The sequence below is a fragment of the Salmo trutta genome, chromosome 19, assembly GCF_901001165.1.
Source record: "Salmo trutta chromosome 19, fSalTru1.1, whole genome shotgun sequence".
Classification (NCBI taxonomy): domain Eukaryota; kingdom Metazoa; phylum Chordata; class Actinopteri; order Salmoniformes; family Salmonidae; genus Salmo; species Salmo trutta.
Window position 1 is genome coordinate 13510009 of NC_042975.1, and position 13409 is coordinate 13523417.

General features: G+C 42.8%; 1 protein-coding gene across 1 annotated transcript in view; it reads right to left on the minus strand.

Annotated features, from left to right (window-relative positions):
- Positions 1–200: 200 nt before the first annotated feature.
- The window catches only part of LOC115154018 (follistatin-related protein 4), a 260009-nt gene continuing 246800 nt past the window's right edge, over positions 201–13409 (minus strand). The window contains exons 14-16 of the mRNA XM_029699782.1: positions 11466–11573; positions 4534–4643; positions 201–4362 (exon numbers count right to left, since the gene is read on the minus strand). Coding sequence (XP_029555642.1) covers positions 3654–4362; positions 4534–4643; positions 11466–11573 — 927 coding nt within the window. The 3' untranslated portion in view covers positions 201–3653. The remainder of the gene's footprint in view (positions 4363–4533; positions 4644–11465; positions 11574–13409) is intronic.

Consider the following 13409-nt stretch of genomic DNA (forward strand, 5'->3'; position numbering starts at 1 on the left):
CCTCCAATTATAACGAGACAGTGGTGCACATCCACAACAGAAATGACCTCTGCATGTTCTCTTTTTTTCCTCTGTTTTGGCATCCGTAGATTGGGAGATTAAATGAATAGCATCTAATGAGAATCTAGGCACCTTCTTATGGGTATAATTATTCACCCATTCTGTAGCATGTTTGTAAAGACAAGACGCTTCTTGGTAAGTACTTCATTTTCATATTTTATTGTAAAACTAGGGGGAAAGAAAAGTTACATCCCAGGCAACACAATACAATTGATGTCTTATCCTTACAGTCAATGCTAATTCAAATACATCACTGGTGAGCTGGGTCTTGTCTGTAGATAATATGGGGTTCGTTACAACTAAAAAATATTAAAACGTTTCTCTGAATACATTTTTTTGGAATATGGAATCAAATCATCCATATGCGGCCAAATTGTTACCAACTGTACATCGAAATCTAACAAAGACAAGAGAGAAAGTTATTAACAAAATGTTGATAATAGTTTGAATGGAAGATTGAGACACACATTGTCATGGAAAGGTGTGGAGGAAACATTGAAGGAACCATCCCTTCACAGTTTGCGGGTGGACAACAAGAATGATCAGTAGACTTAACAATTGGATGAGAAATTATCCGTTTAAACACCCAAACTCAGGTTTTAATGTCTTATTGGGAAAAATTCACTCACTATAGAAAATGCTGATGTAACGTACAGGATTATGCTCACAAAACACATACATCATACAACAGTAATTGCCTTAACAATGAGAATGTGTTGCATAGAGATAAACCAGCACGGATACAGCTAAAAGCCTTTAAGGTTACCTAGGTTACTAAAGATCTTAGAACAGCACACAATGTATCCTCTAATTTAGGCATCTTGTGTTGTTGATATTCATTTAAAAGGAAAGTGACATATCTGCTGATTTGAATCCACTTAGTTGAGCCTGTATTAATTAATATCTGATAAGAACTTTTAGTTCTTAAAGGACTGTGCAGCTCTGTTTTAGTTCTTAAAGGACTGTGCAGCTCTGTTTTAGTTCTTAAAGGACTGTGCAGCTCTGTTTTAGTTCTTAATGGACTGTGCAGCTCTGTTTTAGTTCTTAAAGGACTGTGCAGCTCTGTTTTAGTTCTTAAAGGACTGTGCAGCTCTGTTTTAGTTCTTAAAGGACTGTGCAGCTCTGTTTACAATATGAGATGCAGAAGCAGGTATAGCTTGTTTTCCATTAGCCAGGTCTTAGGGATGGTAACAAAGATGCATGTTTCAGCCAACTATCACCCCAGTGCTGATATATTCTTAGTGTTTAGTCAATGTCTCAAATCTCAACAGGGTCTTGAGCTATTACTTTGAGGGGTGGGGGGGGGGGGGCAACTCAAAACCTATTACCACTCATCACATCCTGACTCAACAGAAAAAAACAATGTTTATCATTGACTGGTCTGTGCCACTCTTCTGAGCACTACAAATGGCACTCCACAGTTAGAAATGACTCTTGCCTGGTTTCAGACAGAAAGCTACACTGTCTCAATTGGGCTTTGGATCGAAGAAGAATATTGTAAAATGTTCAGAGCCGTGCTGTCCAGGTGTCAGGATACCATTTGAAATGTGAAACTGCTCCACAAAAAGAGCCAAATCCAGAGCCCAAACATCAACAAACAAACAATTTCATGTAACATTCAAATACATACACAGTAAAATAAACAGTTTGGAGTTTTGTACCATAGTTAGGCCTCACCTTAGCAACAGATGTATGTGTTTGGTGGAAATTTGTCCCTGAATATTTATATATTTTATGTTCAAAGTAATTTATTGTGTGACACAGCTGCAAGCTTTTTTTGGTCATTTTATTCGATGTTTTTTTTACAAACCATTTCCCTCAAAAACCAGAATACACGAAATGCATAAAGAAAACTCTACAGTTCATGTTTGAATGTGTTCTAATCTAACTAAGAACAATGTATATCTACAACAGTGTCTCTAATGTCAACATCACACCAAGAGGTTCGGTCTACAGCCAGGGTCTTGGTTAGAGAAAAGGTATGCAATGTACAGTATGTGATCCTGTGTACTCCAAGGCCGGGATTCAATCAGAGGCGCGTTGACGACAAGCACATTGTACCAGTGACAATTAACCTTTTAATGTACATGTTCCTGATGATCGCAGAGATCGCATTTACGGTAAATGCTGCAGATGTCGGTTCAAGAGGAAATGACCTTGTCGACAATGCACCTTTGATTGCTCTGAAATAACATTAGTGTGATGAGCCTCAGCTCTCAGTACATGCATATGGAACACTCAGTCCTGATGAAGCCTTTGGTGGTGACTCGTATTCATTATTCTGAAGTTACTCTGTATTGGTGGCAAGACAGGTACTGTGGTCTGGGTGCCATATGCTTTTTTTATGGTAATTCCTGAAATGTTGTTTTTCCATGACATCTGCAAAATAATTGGGCTTCGAATTGAGCTTTTTGAATAGATATTACACATCTCTGCCTCACTCTTTCTGAAATACACACATTTCTCTCAGTGCAACAGTGGTCTAGGAAACATAATCAAGCCTTTGCTTCTGTGTCAGACTGAGTAAAGTATTAGCAAATATATAAATCACAAACATGAACAACAAATGTGATTATCTCGGTTTCTGTATTTTTTGATAGTGTTGTTTTGCTGTAACTAGCTTGTCGCACACAGCACTAGCCAGTAATAATGCAATAGGAGGAGCTATTCTTTAGGATGGATTTCAGTCATGGAGCGTGATGGAACCAAGCTATAGGGCAGAAACAGGATACATAGGACTTACAATACCTCCATGCTGATGAACAAGACCCTTACAATGCTAGACTTAGTAGACAGAGGACTAGGAGGTCACCGGATCAAAACTGGAAGTAGGTTTACTGTGTGAGATGGAGGGGGGAAGAGCTGGTATACTGTACCATATCTAGTCTTTGTACAATAACATGTTTTAATGGGTTTTCTACTGTAGGCTGTTAGATATCCACTGTTCTTAGCTAATGGATGGAAACGTGGTCTTTTTTGAAAGTAACAGGTTATGACTTATAGGGTACAACATGTGTTTTAAAGTAACCTGTATGTGTTGGTCACGATGAGAGCTTTTAGAGAAAGCGTACAATACCATTTCCACAGACAAAGGCAAATAACAGAGAGCAGTGGTTTTGAAAAGGACTGAAAACACATGTATACACTAAAGCCAGACAGACATCTTGTTGTGACTATTTGCAGCACAGGTGAACGACAAACATCTTGAAACCAAAAAGCTTTACTCTAAAAAAGTGAGCATTGTGCATAGTTAATGTTTTCAAAACGTCATCATTATATCCCTCTCCTGTTACATGTATCTGCAGTGTTACAAGGAAGTGCTATAATGTATAACTCCTCTCAGTTAAGTGCACATAGATCACTGTTGCACTGAAGGACCTCCCCACGCACCTTCTCCCCGTAAAAATATCACAATATGATTTTCTTAATATTTTTTTTCAATGACAATTTTTTGTGGATTTTTGTTACAATAACCTAGACGTGTTCCTCTCACTCAGTCCTAGGGGTGAGTCCACTTATGTCCACATATATCTTAAGTGTTTTGGCCTGATCTCTCTTTCTCTCTCTATCTCTCTCTCTCTCTTCCCTCTTTCTCATACCTCTCCCACCCACACCACTGTGTTCCCTCTCTTGATGTCTGACACCTCGCAGTGGGGCGTCTTCTGTTTGCCGTTCAACACAAAGAGGGATTCCGCTGAGGGTGTGACCAGGTACTGGCCAAACAGTCCGCTGGACACCACCACTCTGTTGGGCCCCCCCCAGGGCCAGGTGTGGGGTGACAGGGGCTCCTTGAGGCTCTTGAGGACCTCGCTGTGGCCTGACGCCAGGTCAGAGAAAACCAGGTCCATGCCTGAGCCAGAGGCAGCTACCACCGTGTACTGATTGGACTCAGTGAAGGAGGGCTGGAAGACCAGGTCGGACACGAGGAGGGAGGTGTCCAATTCCCGGCTCAGACCCAGCACCCCCTGGAAGGAGACTGTCTGAACTCTGACTTTGCCGCTCTGCTGGTCCGGGGTAACGATGTAGCGGCCGTTCGGGGACACGTAGGGCTGGCCCGTGATGTTGAGGTTGGGCCCAATGACGGTGTCGGTGACACTGTCGATCAGGAGCTGTGGCTGGGCTGACGAGGGGTCCCTGCTCTGAGACTGGCACTGGATGAAGTAGAATCCACTCAGGTGTGTGTAAGCCATGCTGACGGGCACACAGCTGTAGGTCTTCAGGCTGATGGTTTTGACTCGGTGGAAGGTCTCTAAGTCAATCTTATGCACCGCGGGTTCAGATTTGAGGAAGACGAAGCCAAACCTAAGATGACAAAGTTCAAGGGAAAGGTTAATGGTATTTTTTGGTGATTACAGTGCGGTGAGGATACTCATTAAAATTCTAATTTGCTCTTTTCTCCTCTACTTGAGAGGGATTGCGATGATGAGGTGGTGAGTTCCCCACCGGTGTTTAAGGTTAGCGGGACATCCGTACCTGACGTGAGTGATGATGAGGTTGGTTGGAGGGATGAAGAAGTCATCAACCCTCTGGAAGGGGGTGCGGATGGTGTGGTGCATCTCTCCAACACTGGCCTGGGGAATCACCTGGAACAGAGCAAAGAAGAACATGAGAAAAGGAAATATACAAATACAAGTATCACCTACCCAGCCAAAGAACAGTAAGAGAAAGCATGGGTCGGAAACTGTACTGAAACATAACAGCAAAACAGTCAGATGTTAATGTTGCCGTATATCCTATTGCGGATAGGGATCTACATAGAGCAGTATAGTTAGGCTTATGCAATATGGCCTCACCTCAAGACCTGATAGAGGATTGTATTGGGTAATGGTTGCTTTAGGAGAGACACAGATAAAGCTGCTATCTCACAAGTCAAAGGCGTCGGTCTGACGCATCCCATTTCTCATTGGACGATCTATCCATCCACACTCTTTGCCCCCCCCCCCCCCAGTACGTACATGACACATGCTTCATCAGGTACTCTACATTATCAGGTCACTGTCAAGGACTAGTGGGATGTTTACTCTATATAACCACTGCCTTGTCCATGCATCAGACCCCGCAGTAGCCAATCAAACAACTTGTTCTTCCATAACAGTATATTAAGCAGTTTTTCTATTGGTTTGAAATAGATTTGTTTTTCTGTAAAGAGCTGTTGCACTTAAAGGAGGTGGGCTCTGCTTGTCTAAGGAACCCCAGTAAATCTTACATGCAGAATGTATTTGTTTAAAAGGGAAAACAACTATAGATACCAGTGGCGGTCAGTGCCGTTTATGATGAGGGAGGACGATTATTTTTTTTCATGAGCATGGCCTTATTTCTATTACAGCATGTTGGATGACTGTCATTCATATTCCTTCACCCAGTTCAAAGTAACATCGATAGGTTTATGCTACTACATGATACTCCAAATTTCCCTATACCCATCATGAGGCTGCTACAACCTAGCCTATGAATGAAAGTTTACAACGTAGGTGTACACAGGTGGAGAGAACAATTTGAGATGACAGACAGTGGACAGATGGACAGATTCAATACCGCCTTGCACACTCTTGCCTGCATCTAGCTTATCTAGGGTGTAATCATTAGTCCAACAGTTGCAAACGAGAGTTTCCATTGGACAAATTCAGTTATTTTTTATCACCGTTTCGTTTGCTTTAAGAAATGTTTTTCAACAGAATCAGCAGAATGAATACACCCCTGATCAACACAGTTCACTTTCATAGCAGCCACGTTGTATTCATTCTACCCTCTATGCATGCTCCTCTCCTCAACTTTTCCCTTCGTTTGTGGACTTCAATGAACAACACATCAGCTGCATGTGACTAGGTGAAAACACCTTTCCAAGCCAAACCATGTCATACCGCTACACACAGTCTACATCGTTGTCCCCATATTAGCTAAAGTAACGTCCTAGTCAACATAACTAATAGAACTAATGCATTAGTAAACCTGCTACAATCATGCAGTAATATTATAGTGTTTAGTCAGTAAGCAGTTACAGCGGTGGGCCCAGGTGGCAATAAATTAATAAAACCAAAAGCTTACTTTGACTTGGAAGAGTTCTAGTGTTGTGTTGGATAGTCATAGCCAGCTAGCTAGCATACCATCCCTCTGTTTGAGCCTGGTGTTTGAGTAACTAAAGTAGTGAGCTGCATTTGCTAGTAAGTGAAAACTGATAGTAAAAAAATTACTCTCTCTCTCTCTCTCTCTCTCTTGCTTCTTCATTTTTGAAGAAATTAATTTGTTGAAAACTGTTCAGCTATTGTCTTTCTCTCTCTTTGAGTCAACTACTCACCACACTTTATGCACTGCAGTGCTAGCTAGCTGTAGCTCACGCTTTCAGTACTAGATTTGTTCTCTGATCTTTGGTTGGGTGGACAACATGTCAGTTCATGCTGCAAGAGCTCTGATAGGTTGGAGGATGTCCTGCGGAAATTGTCATAATTACTGTGTAAGTCTATGGAAGGGGGGTGTATTTATTATGGATCCCCATTAGCTGCTGCCCCACCACTACCGCATATCTACAGCATGAAATCTGTGTGTGTGTGTGTGTGTGTGTGTGTGTGTGTGTGTGTGTGTGTGTGTGTGTGTGTGTGTGTGTGTGTGTGTGTGTGTGTGTGTGTGTGTGTGTGTGTGTGTGTGTGTGCGTGCGTATGTGTGTGTGTGTGTGCCAATGTTTGTGTTGCTTCACAGTCCCCGCTGTTGCATAAGGTGTTTTTTTAATCTGTTTTTTAAATCAAATTTTACTGCTTGTGTCAGTTACTTGATGTGGAATAGAGTTCCATGTAGTCATGGTTCTATTTAGTACTGTGTGCCTCCCATAGTCTGTTCTGGACTTGGGGACTGTGAAGAGACCTTTTATGGGGTATGCATGGGTGTCCGAGCTGTGTGCCAGTAGTTTAGACAGACAGCTCGGAGCATTCAACAAGTCAATACCTCTCATAAATACAAGTAGTGATGAAGTCAATCTCTTCTCCACTTTCAGCCAGAAGAGAATGACATGCATATTATTAATATTAGCTCTCTGTGTACATCCAAGTGCCAGTCGTGCTGCCCTGTTCTGAGCCAATTGCAAAAAGGGCATTAGAATTGTTACATTGTTACAAAGGTCCAGAGATAATGATCGGACTCGCACATAATATTACTCATGTCTAATCAGGAAGTAATGCTCTCACACGCTCAGGGTGTTCGGAAACTCATACCATCATCGTCATCGCTCATCCTAATGGATCATACACACCGTGTTACACAGTGTTACTGTTTTTTTACCTCAGCTGTTATTTTCTCTACTGTATTACTCCTACTGTACTTTAATACCTGAAGGGGAATTGGTTTGTACTGACTGAGTGGCTTTTATATTGAACTGCACTCATTTCAAGGCAGACTGGTGAATCTCAATGCTATTAAGAAACGCTTTATATCCTATAGGTCCCCACTTTGAATATTACACTGTAGTATGAGGGTGAAGTAATGTGAAATGGGATCTTAAATCAAATCAAATACAATAAAATGTTATTTGTCACATATTTCGTAAAACACCAGGTGTAGACTAACAGTGAAATTCTTACTTATGGGCCCTTCCCAACAATGCAGAGAGAAACATAATAACAGGAGGAATAAATACACAATGAGTAATGATAACTTGGCTATATACACTGGGTACCAGTACCGAGTCCATGTTAGGGGTACGGGGTAATTGATGTAGATTTGTACACATAGGTAGGGATAAAGTGACTAGGCAACAGGATAGATAGTAAACAGTAGCAGCAGCGTATGTGATGAGTCAAAAGAGTTAGCGCAAAAAGGATCAATTGAGATTATCCTGGTAGCTATTTGGTTAACTATTTAGCAGTCTTACAGTATGGCTTGGGGGTAGAAGCTGTTCAGGGTCCTGTTGGTTTCAGACTTGGTGCATCGGTACCACTTGCCGTGCAGTAGCAGAGAGAACAGTCTATGCCTTGGGTGTCTGGAGTCTGCCAATTTCTAGGGCCTTCACTGACACCGCCTGGTATAGAGGTCATGGATGGCAGGGAGCTCGTCCCCAGTGATGTACTGGGCATTACGCACTACCCTCTGTAGCGCCTTGTGGTCGGATGCCAAGGTGTTGCCATACCAATTGGGGATGCAGCCAGTCAAGATGCTCTCAATGGTGCAGCTATATAACTTTTTTAGGATCTGAGGGCCCATGCCAAACTTTTCAACCTCCGGAGGGGGAAGAGGCATTGTTGTGCCTTCTTCACAACTGTGTTGGTGTGTGTGGACCATGTTAATTCCTTAGTGATGTGGACACCGAGGAACTTGAAGCTCTCGACTACAGCCCTGTCGATGTAGATCGGGGCGTGCTCGACCCTCCATTTCCTGCTCAGCTCCTTTTTCTTGCTGATGTTGAGGAAGAGGTGTTGTCCTGGCACCACACTGTCAGGTCACTAACTTCCTTCCTATAGGCTGTCTCATCGTCATCAGTGATCCGGCCTACTACAGTCGTGTCGTCAGCAAACTTAATAACGCAGTCGTGGATGAACAGGGAGTACAGGAAGGAACTAATCACGCACCCCTGAGGGGCCCCCGTGTTGAGGGTCAGCGTGGTGGATGTGTTATTGCCTACCAACACCACCTGAGGGCGGCCCGTTAAGAAGTCCAAGATCCAGTTGCAGAGGGAAGTGTTCAGTCCCAGGGTCCTGAGGTTGGTGGGCACTATGGTGTTGAACGCTGAGCTGTAATCAATGAACAGCATGAACAGCATTCCTACATAGGTGTTCCTCTTGTCCAGGTGGGAGAGGGAAATGTGGAGTAATGAGATTGCATCATCTTTGGATCTGTTGGGTCGGTATGCTAATTGCAGTGGGTCCAGGGTGTCTGAGATGATGATGTTGATGTGAGCCATGACCAGCCTTTCAAAGCATTTCATGGCTACAGATGTGAGTGCTATGGGGCAATAGTCATTTAGACAGGTTACCTTGGCGTTCGTGGGTACATGGACTTTGGTTGGCTGCTTGAAATATGTAGCTATTACAGACTGCTACAGTTATGATGTGTACATCATTGTTTTTATTACCATTTTAATTTTTTTTATTTAATTTTGTCCTGTATGTTGGAGCTTGGAGCCTGATATTTTCACTGTACCCTGCAATCACACCTGCAACTCTGTACATGTGACTATTAAACACTCTGAATCTGATTGGGTCAGGGAGAGGTTGAAAATGTCAGTGAAGACACTTGCCAGCTAGTCAGTGCATGCTCTGAGTACGCGTCCTGGTAATCTGTCTGGCCCAGCGGCCTTTTGAATGTATAATGGTCTTACTCACATCTTCTATGGAGAGCGAGATAACACAGTCGTCCAGAACAGCTGGTGCTCTCATGCAAGGCTTAATGTTGCTTGCCTCGAAAGCGAGCATAGAAGGCATTTAGCTAATCTGGTAGGCTCGCATCACTGGGCAGCTCACGGATGGGTTTCCCTTTGTAATCCGTGATCTTGACACTGTAATATGTTGTAAACTCATGTCGCCATGTTTCTAAACCCTAGTGTTAGCATACCCCACATTCTCTTTCACCTCCGCATCATTTGCTGTTGCTGAATAGCCAGGATCGGCACGTGCATACGTCGACAGTGAGACCAGTCTGAGAGTAAGAAAGGTCACTGTGGGGACGACGTCGTCGATGCACTTATTAATGAAGCTGGTGACTTATGTGGTAAACTCCTCAATGTGGTAAACTCCTCAATGTCATCATATGAATCCTGTCTGGTCTGCATTTAAGCTACATTCTCTTAAGCTACATCCTCCCCTCTCAGCATCCCTGCTCCTTCATTAGTCTGTTATAATGGATTGTCAATCTCACTCGGATGTTTGCTTAGAGATATTGAGCAATTAAAAAAGGAGGTGTTTGACATTTTGAATTGCCTCCAGTGGAGACAGCAGGACTGTTGATGCTCACGTCAATTTCTTGCATTCCGAATAATAATGACATTATCAAGTCATTTATTTGTTCTGCGATCCATATGCCTTACAGCCAGTTATGCAGATTGCCTGAAATTGCATTCTAGACTGAATGATTCAAGCCTCGTTTTGTAATTATTCATTACTATTGAGCGACTACAGAACACCAGGCATGTTTTAGTAGTTCTGACAATTCACCTGAACACTTCTGCAGAGCAGTTTGAGACTATACAACAATTTGAAGAATGAATTAAATTAGCAGAAAATCACTTTGTTTGAGATAGCAACGCTGTTTTTAAAAGGCACTTTTCAATCTCTTTCTTTGGGACCCATTGCATCCCGCTTGGGCAGGGGAGTGAGAACACATTAGGATTTCACAATGAGCCCAAACTGACAAGCGTTCCATCCTCTCCCTTGCTAATAAGACTGTTTCCTCCTCTCCACCTACCGACTACTGACAAACAGAGTGTTCTCACAACATTTTAATAGGATAACAACCTCCAAAGGAAGAGGAAAATAACAATAAACATGTTGTGTCTGTTGCAAAATGACAAAGTAATCCCTTGACAGTTGTAATATATGGAGCTGTGTTGCTGTCCTCTATTACTTCAACCCTATAAACACTTCGATGGCTCTCCCAGAAGCATAAGCTAGCTCTGAGCTCAGGGCTCCCATTGGCCAAACCTCCTGTGGGCCTGAAACGCATCCACACCTGTGATCATCCCTCACGTGTGACGTCTCCAGCACATCCTCTCCAAAGGGACTGGATCACATGCCTACAGTGTGAAGTCTCCAACACATCCTCTCCAAAGGGACTGGATCACATGCCTACAGTGTGAAGTCTCCAACACATCCTCTCCAAAGGGACTGGATCACATGCCTACAGTGTGAAGTCTCCAACACATCCTCTCCAAAGGGACTGGATCACATGTCTACAGTGTGAAGTCTCCAACACATCCTCTCCAAAGGGACTGGATCACATGCCTACAGTGTGAAGTCTCCAACACATCCTCTCCAAAGGGACTGGATCACATGCCTACAGTGTGAACTCTCCAACACATCTACTCCAAAGGGACTGGATCACATGCCTTCAGTGTGAAGTCTCCAACACATCCTCTCCAAAGGGACTGGATCACATGCCTACAGTGTGAAGTCTCCAACACATCTACTCCAAAGGGACTGGATCACATGCCTACAGTGTGAAGTCTCCAACACATCTACTCCAAAGGGACTGGATCACATGCCTACAGTGTGAAGTCTCCAACACATCCTCTCCAAAGGGACTGGATCATACGCCTACAGTGCCACAGCTGTGAATTCCAGTTTGCTGACTGGTAAATATTGTAAAGCATACATATATTAAATACTCACACAAACAGATACTCACTTATACACACACGCATAGACACACGAATGGACCAAGAGAGTCACACAATCACCTGCACGCACCACACACCAATACCTCCTTACCTGTAAGGTTGGGTGGGACTTCTCCATGCTGCCCCAGCTTAGAACCCAGACCTGGTCATGTGACTTGTCATAGAGCAGCTTCACCGGGAAAGGGTCTGTCTCTACCGCCTGAAGAGAGAGAGAGAACGATCTGAGCGACAAGGCAAGAAAGGCATTTTATGCCATCAAAAGGAACATACAATTTGACATACCAATTAGGATCTGGCTAAAAATACTTGAATTAGTTATAGAACCCATTGCCCTTTATGGTTGTGAGGTCTGGGGTCCGCTCACCAACCAAGAATTCACAAAATGGGAAAAACACCAAATTGAGACTCGGCATGCAGACTTTTGCAAAAATATCCTCAGTGTACAACTTAAAACACCAAATAATGCATGCAGAGTAGAATTAGGCCGATACCTGCAAATGATCAAAATCCAGAAAAGAGCTGTTCAATTCTACAACCACCTAAAAGGAAGCGATTCCCAAACCTTCAATAACAAAGCCATCACCTACAGAGACATGAACCTGGAGAATAGTCCCCTAAGAAAGCTGGTCCCGGGGCTCTGTTCACAAACAGAGCCCCAGGACAGCAACACAATTAGACCTAACCAAATCATGAGAAAACAAAAAGATAATAACTTGACACATTGTAAAGAATTAACAAAAAAAACTGAGCAAACTAGAATGCTATTTGGCCCTAAACAGAGATTACACAGTGGCAGAATACCTGACCACTGTGACTGACCCAAACTTAAGGAAAGTTTTGACTATGTACAGACTCAGTGAGCATAGCCTTGCTATTGAGAAAGGTCGCTGTATGCAGACCTGGCTTTCAAGAAAAAACAGGCTATGTGCACACTGCCCACAAAATGAGGTGGAAACTGAGCTGCACTTCCTAACTTCCTGCCAAATGTGTGACTATATTAGAGACACATATTTCCCTTAGATTACACAGACCCACAAAGAATTTAAAAAAGATATATATATTTTCATAAACTCCCATATCTATTGGGTGAAATACCACAAGAAAAGGGCAACCAGTGAAGAACAGACACCATTGTAAATACAACAAATATTTCTTTTATTTATTTTCCCTTTTGTACTTTAACTATTTGCACATCGTTACAACACTGTATATAGACATAATATGACATTTGAAATGTCTTTATTCTTTTGGAACTTGTGTGAATGTAATATTGACTGTTTTTGATTGTTTATTGGTTATTTCACTTTTGTTTATCCATTTCACTTGCTTTGGCAATGTAAACATATGTTTCCCATGCCAATAAAGCCCCTTTAATTGAATTGAATTGAGAAAGAGAGAACCGGGAAAGAGAGAGACATTTATTTGACCCTTATTTTCCCAGGTAAGTTGACTGAGAACACATTGTTATTTACAGCAACGACCTGGAGAATAGTTACAGGGGAGAGGAGGGGGGAACAAAAGAAAGAAGAGAGAGAGACACACAGATGGGGACTCAACACTGGGTCGGGTGCATTGTCAACAGGGAGGAATAACACAAACAATGAACCGCTCCCATGGACATGCAGCGTGCCATGCGACGACCCCCCTCCCTTCCCCAATCGCAACCCCAGTGAAGCACGACAGAAGCATGGGTTCAGTAATGGGAGGTCAGCCTATTTATTTTCAACTGGTCAGGTATGTGTCGAAAGCCCTCCCTCTGCCAGACCCTCAGAGAATGGGGGGGCTCTGACCGTCATGCTGTCACTCACATGTCAGAGGAGGGTGGAGGGAGGGGTCATTGTACCAAACAATGAGACCACTCACCCCAGCATATGTATACTCCTAGTTTGTTATAGACACAACACTCATCCACTATCATGTCACTGTTTTTTTACAGCCATTTTTTTTCAGCCTTTCTCCTGCTAAATATACTGCTCAAAAAAATAAAGGGAACACTAAAATAACACATCCTAGATCTGAATGAATGAAATAATCT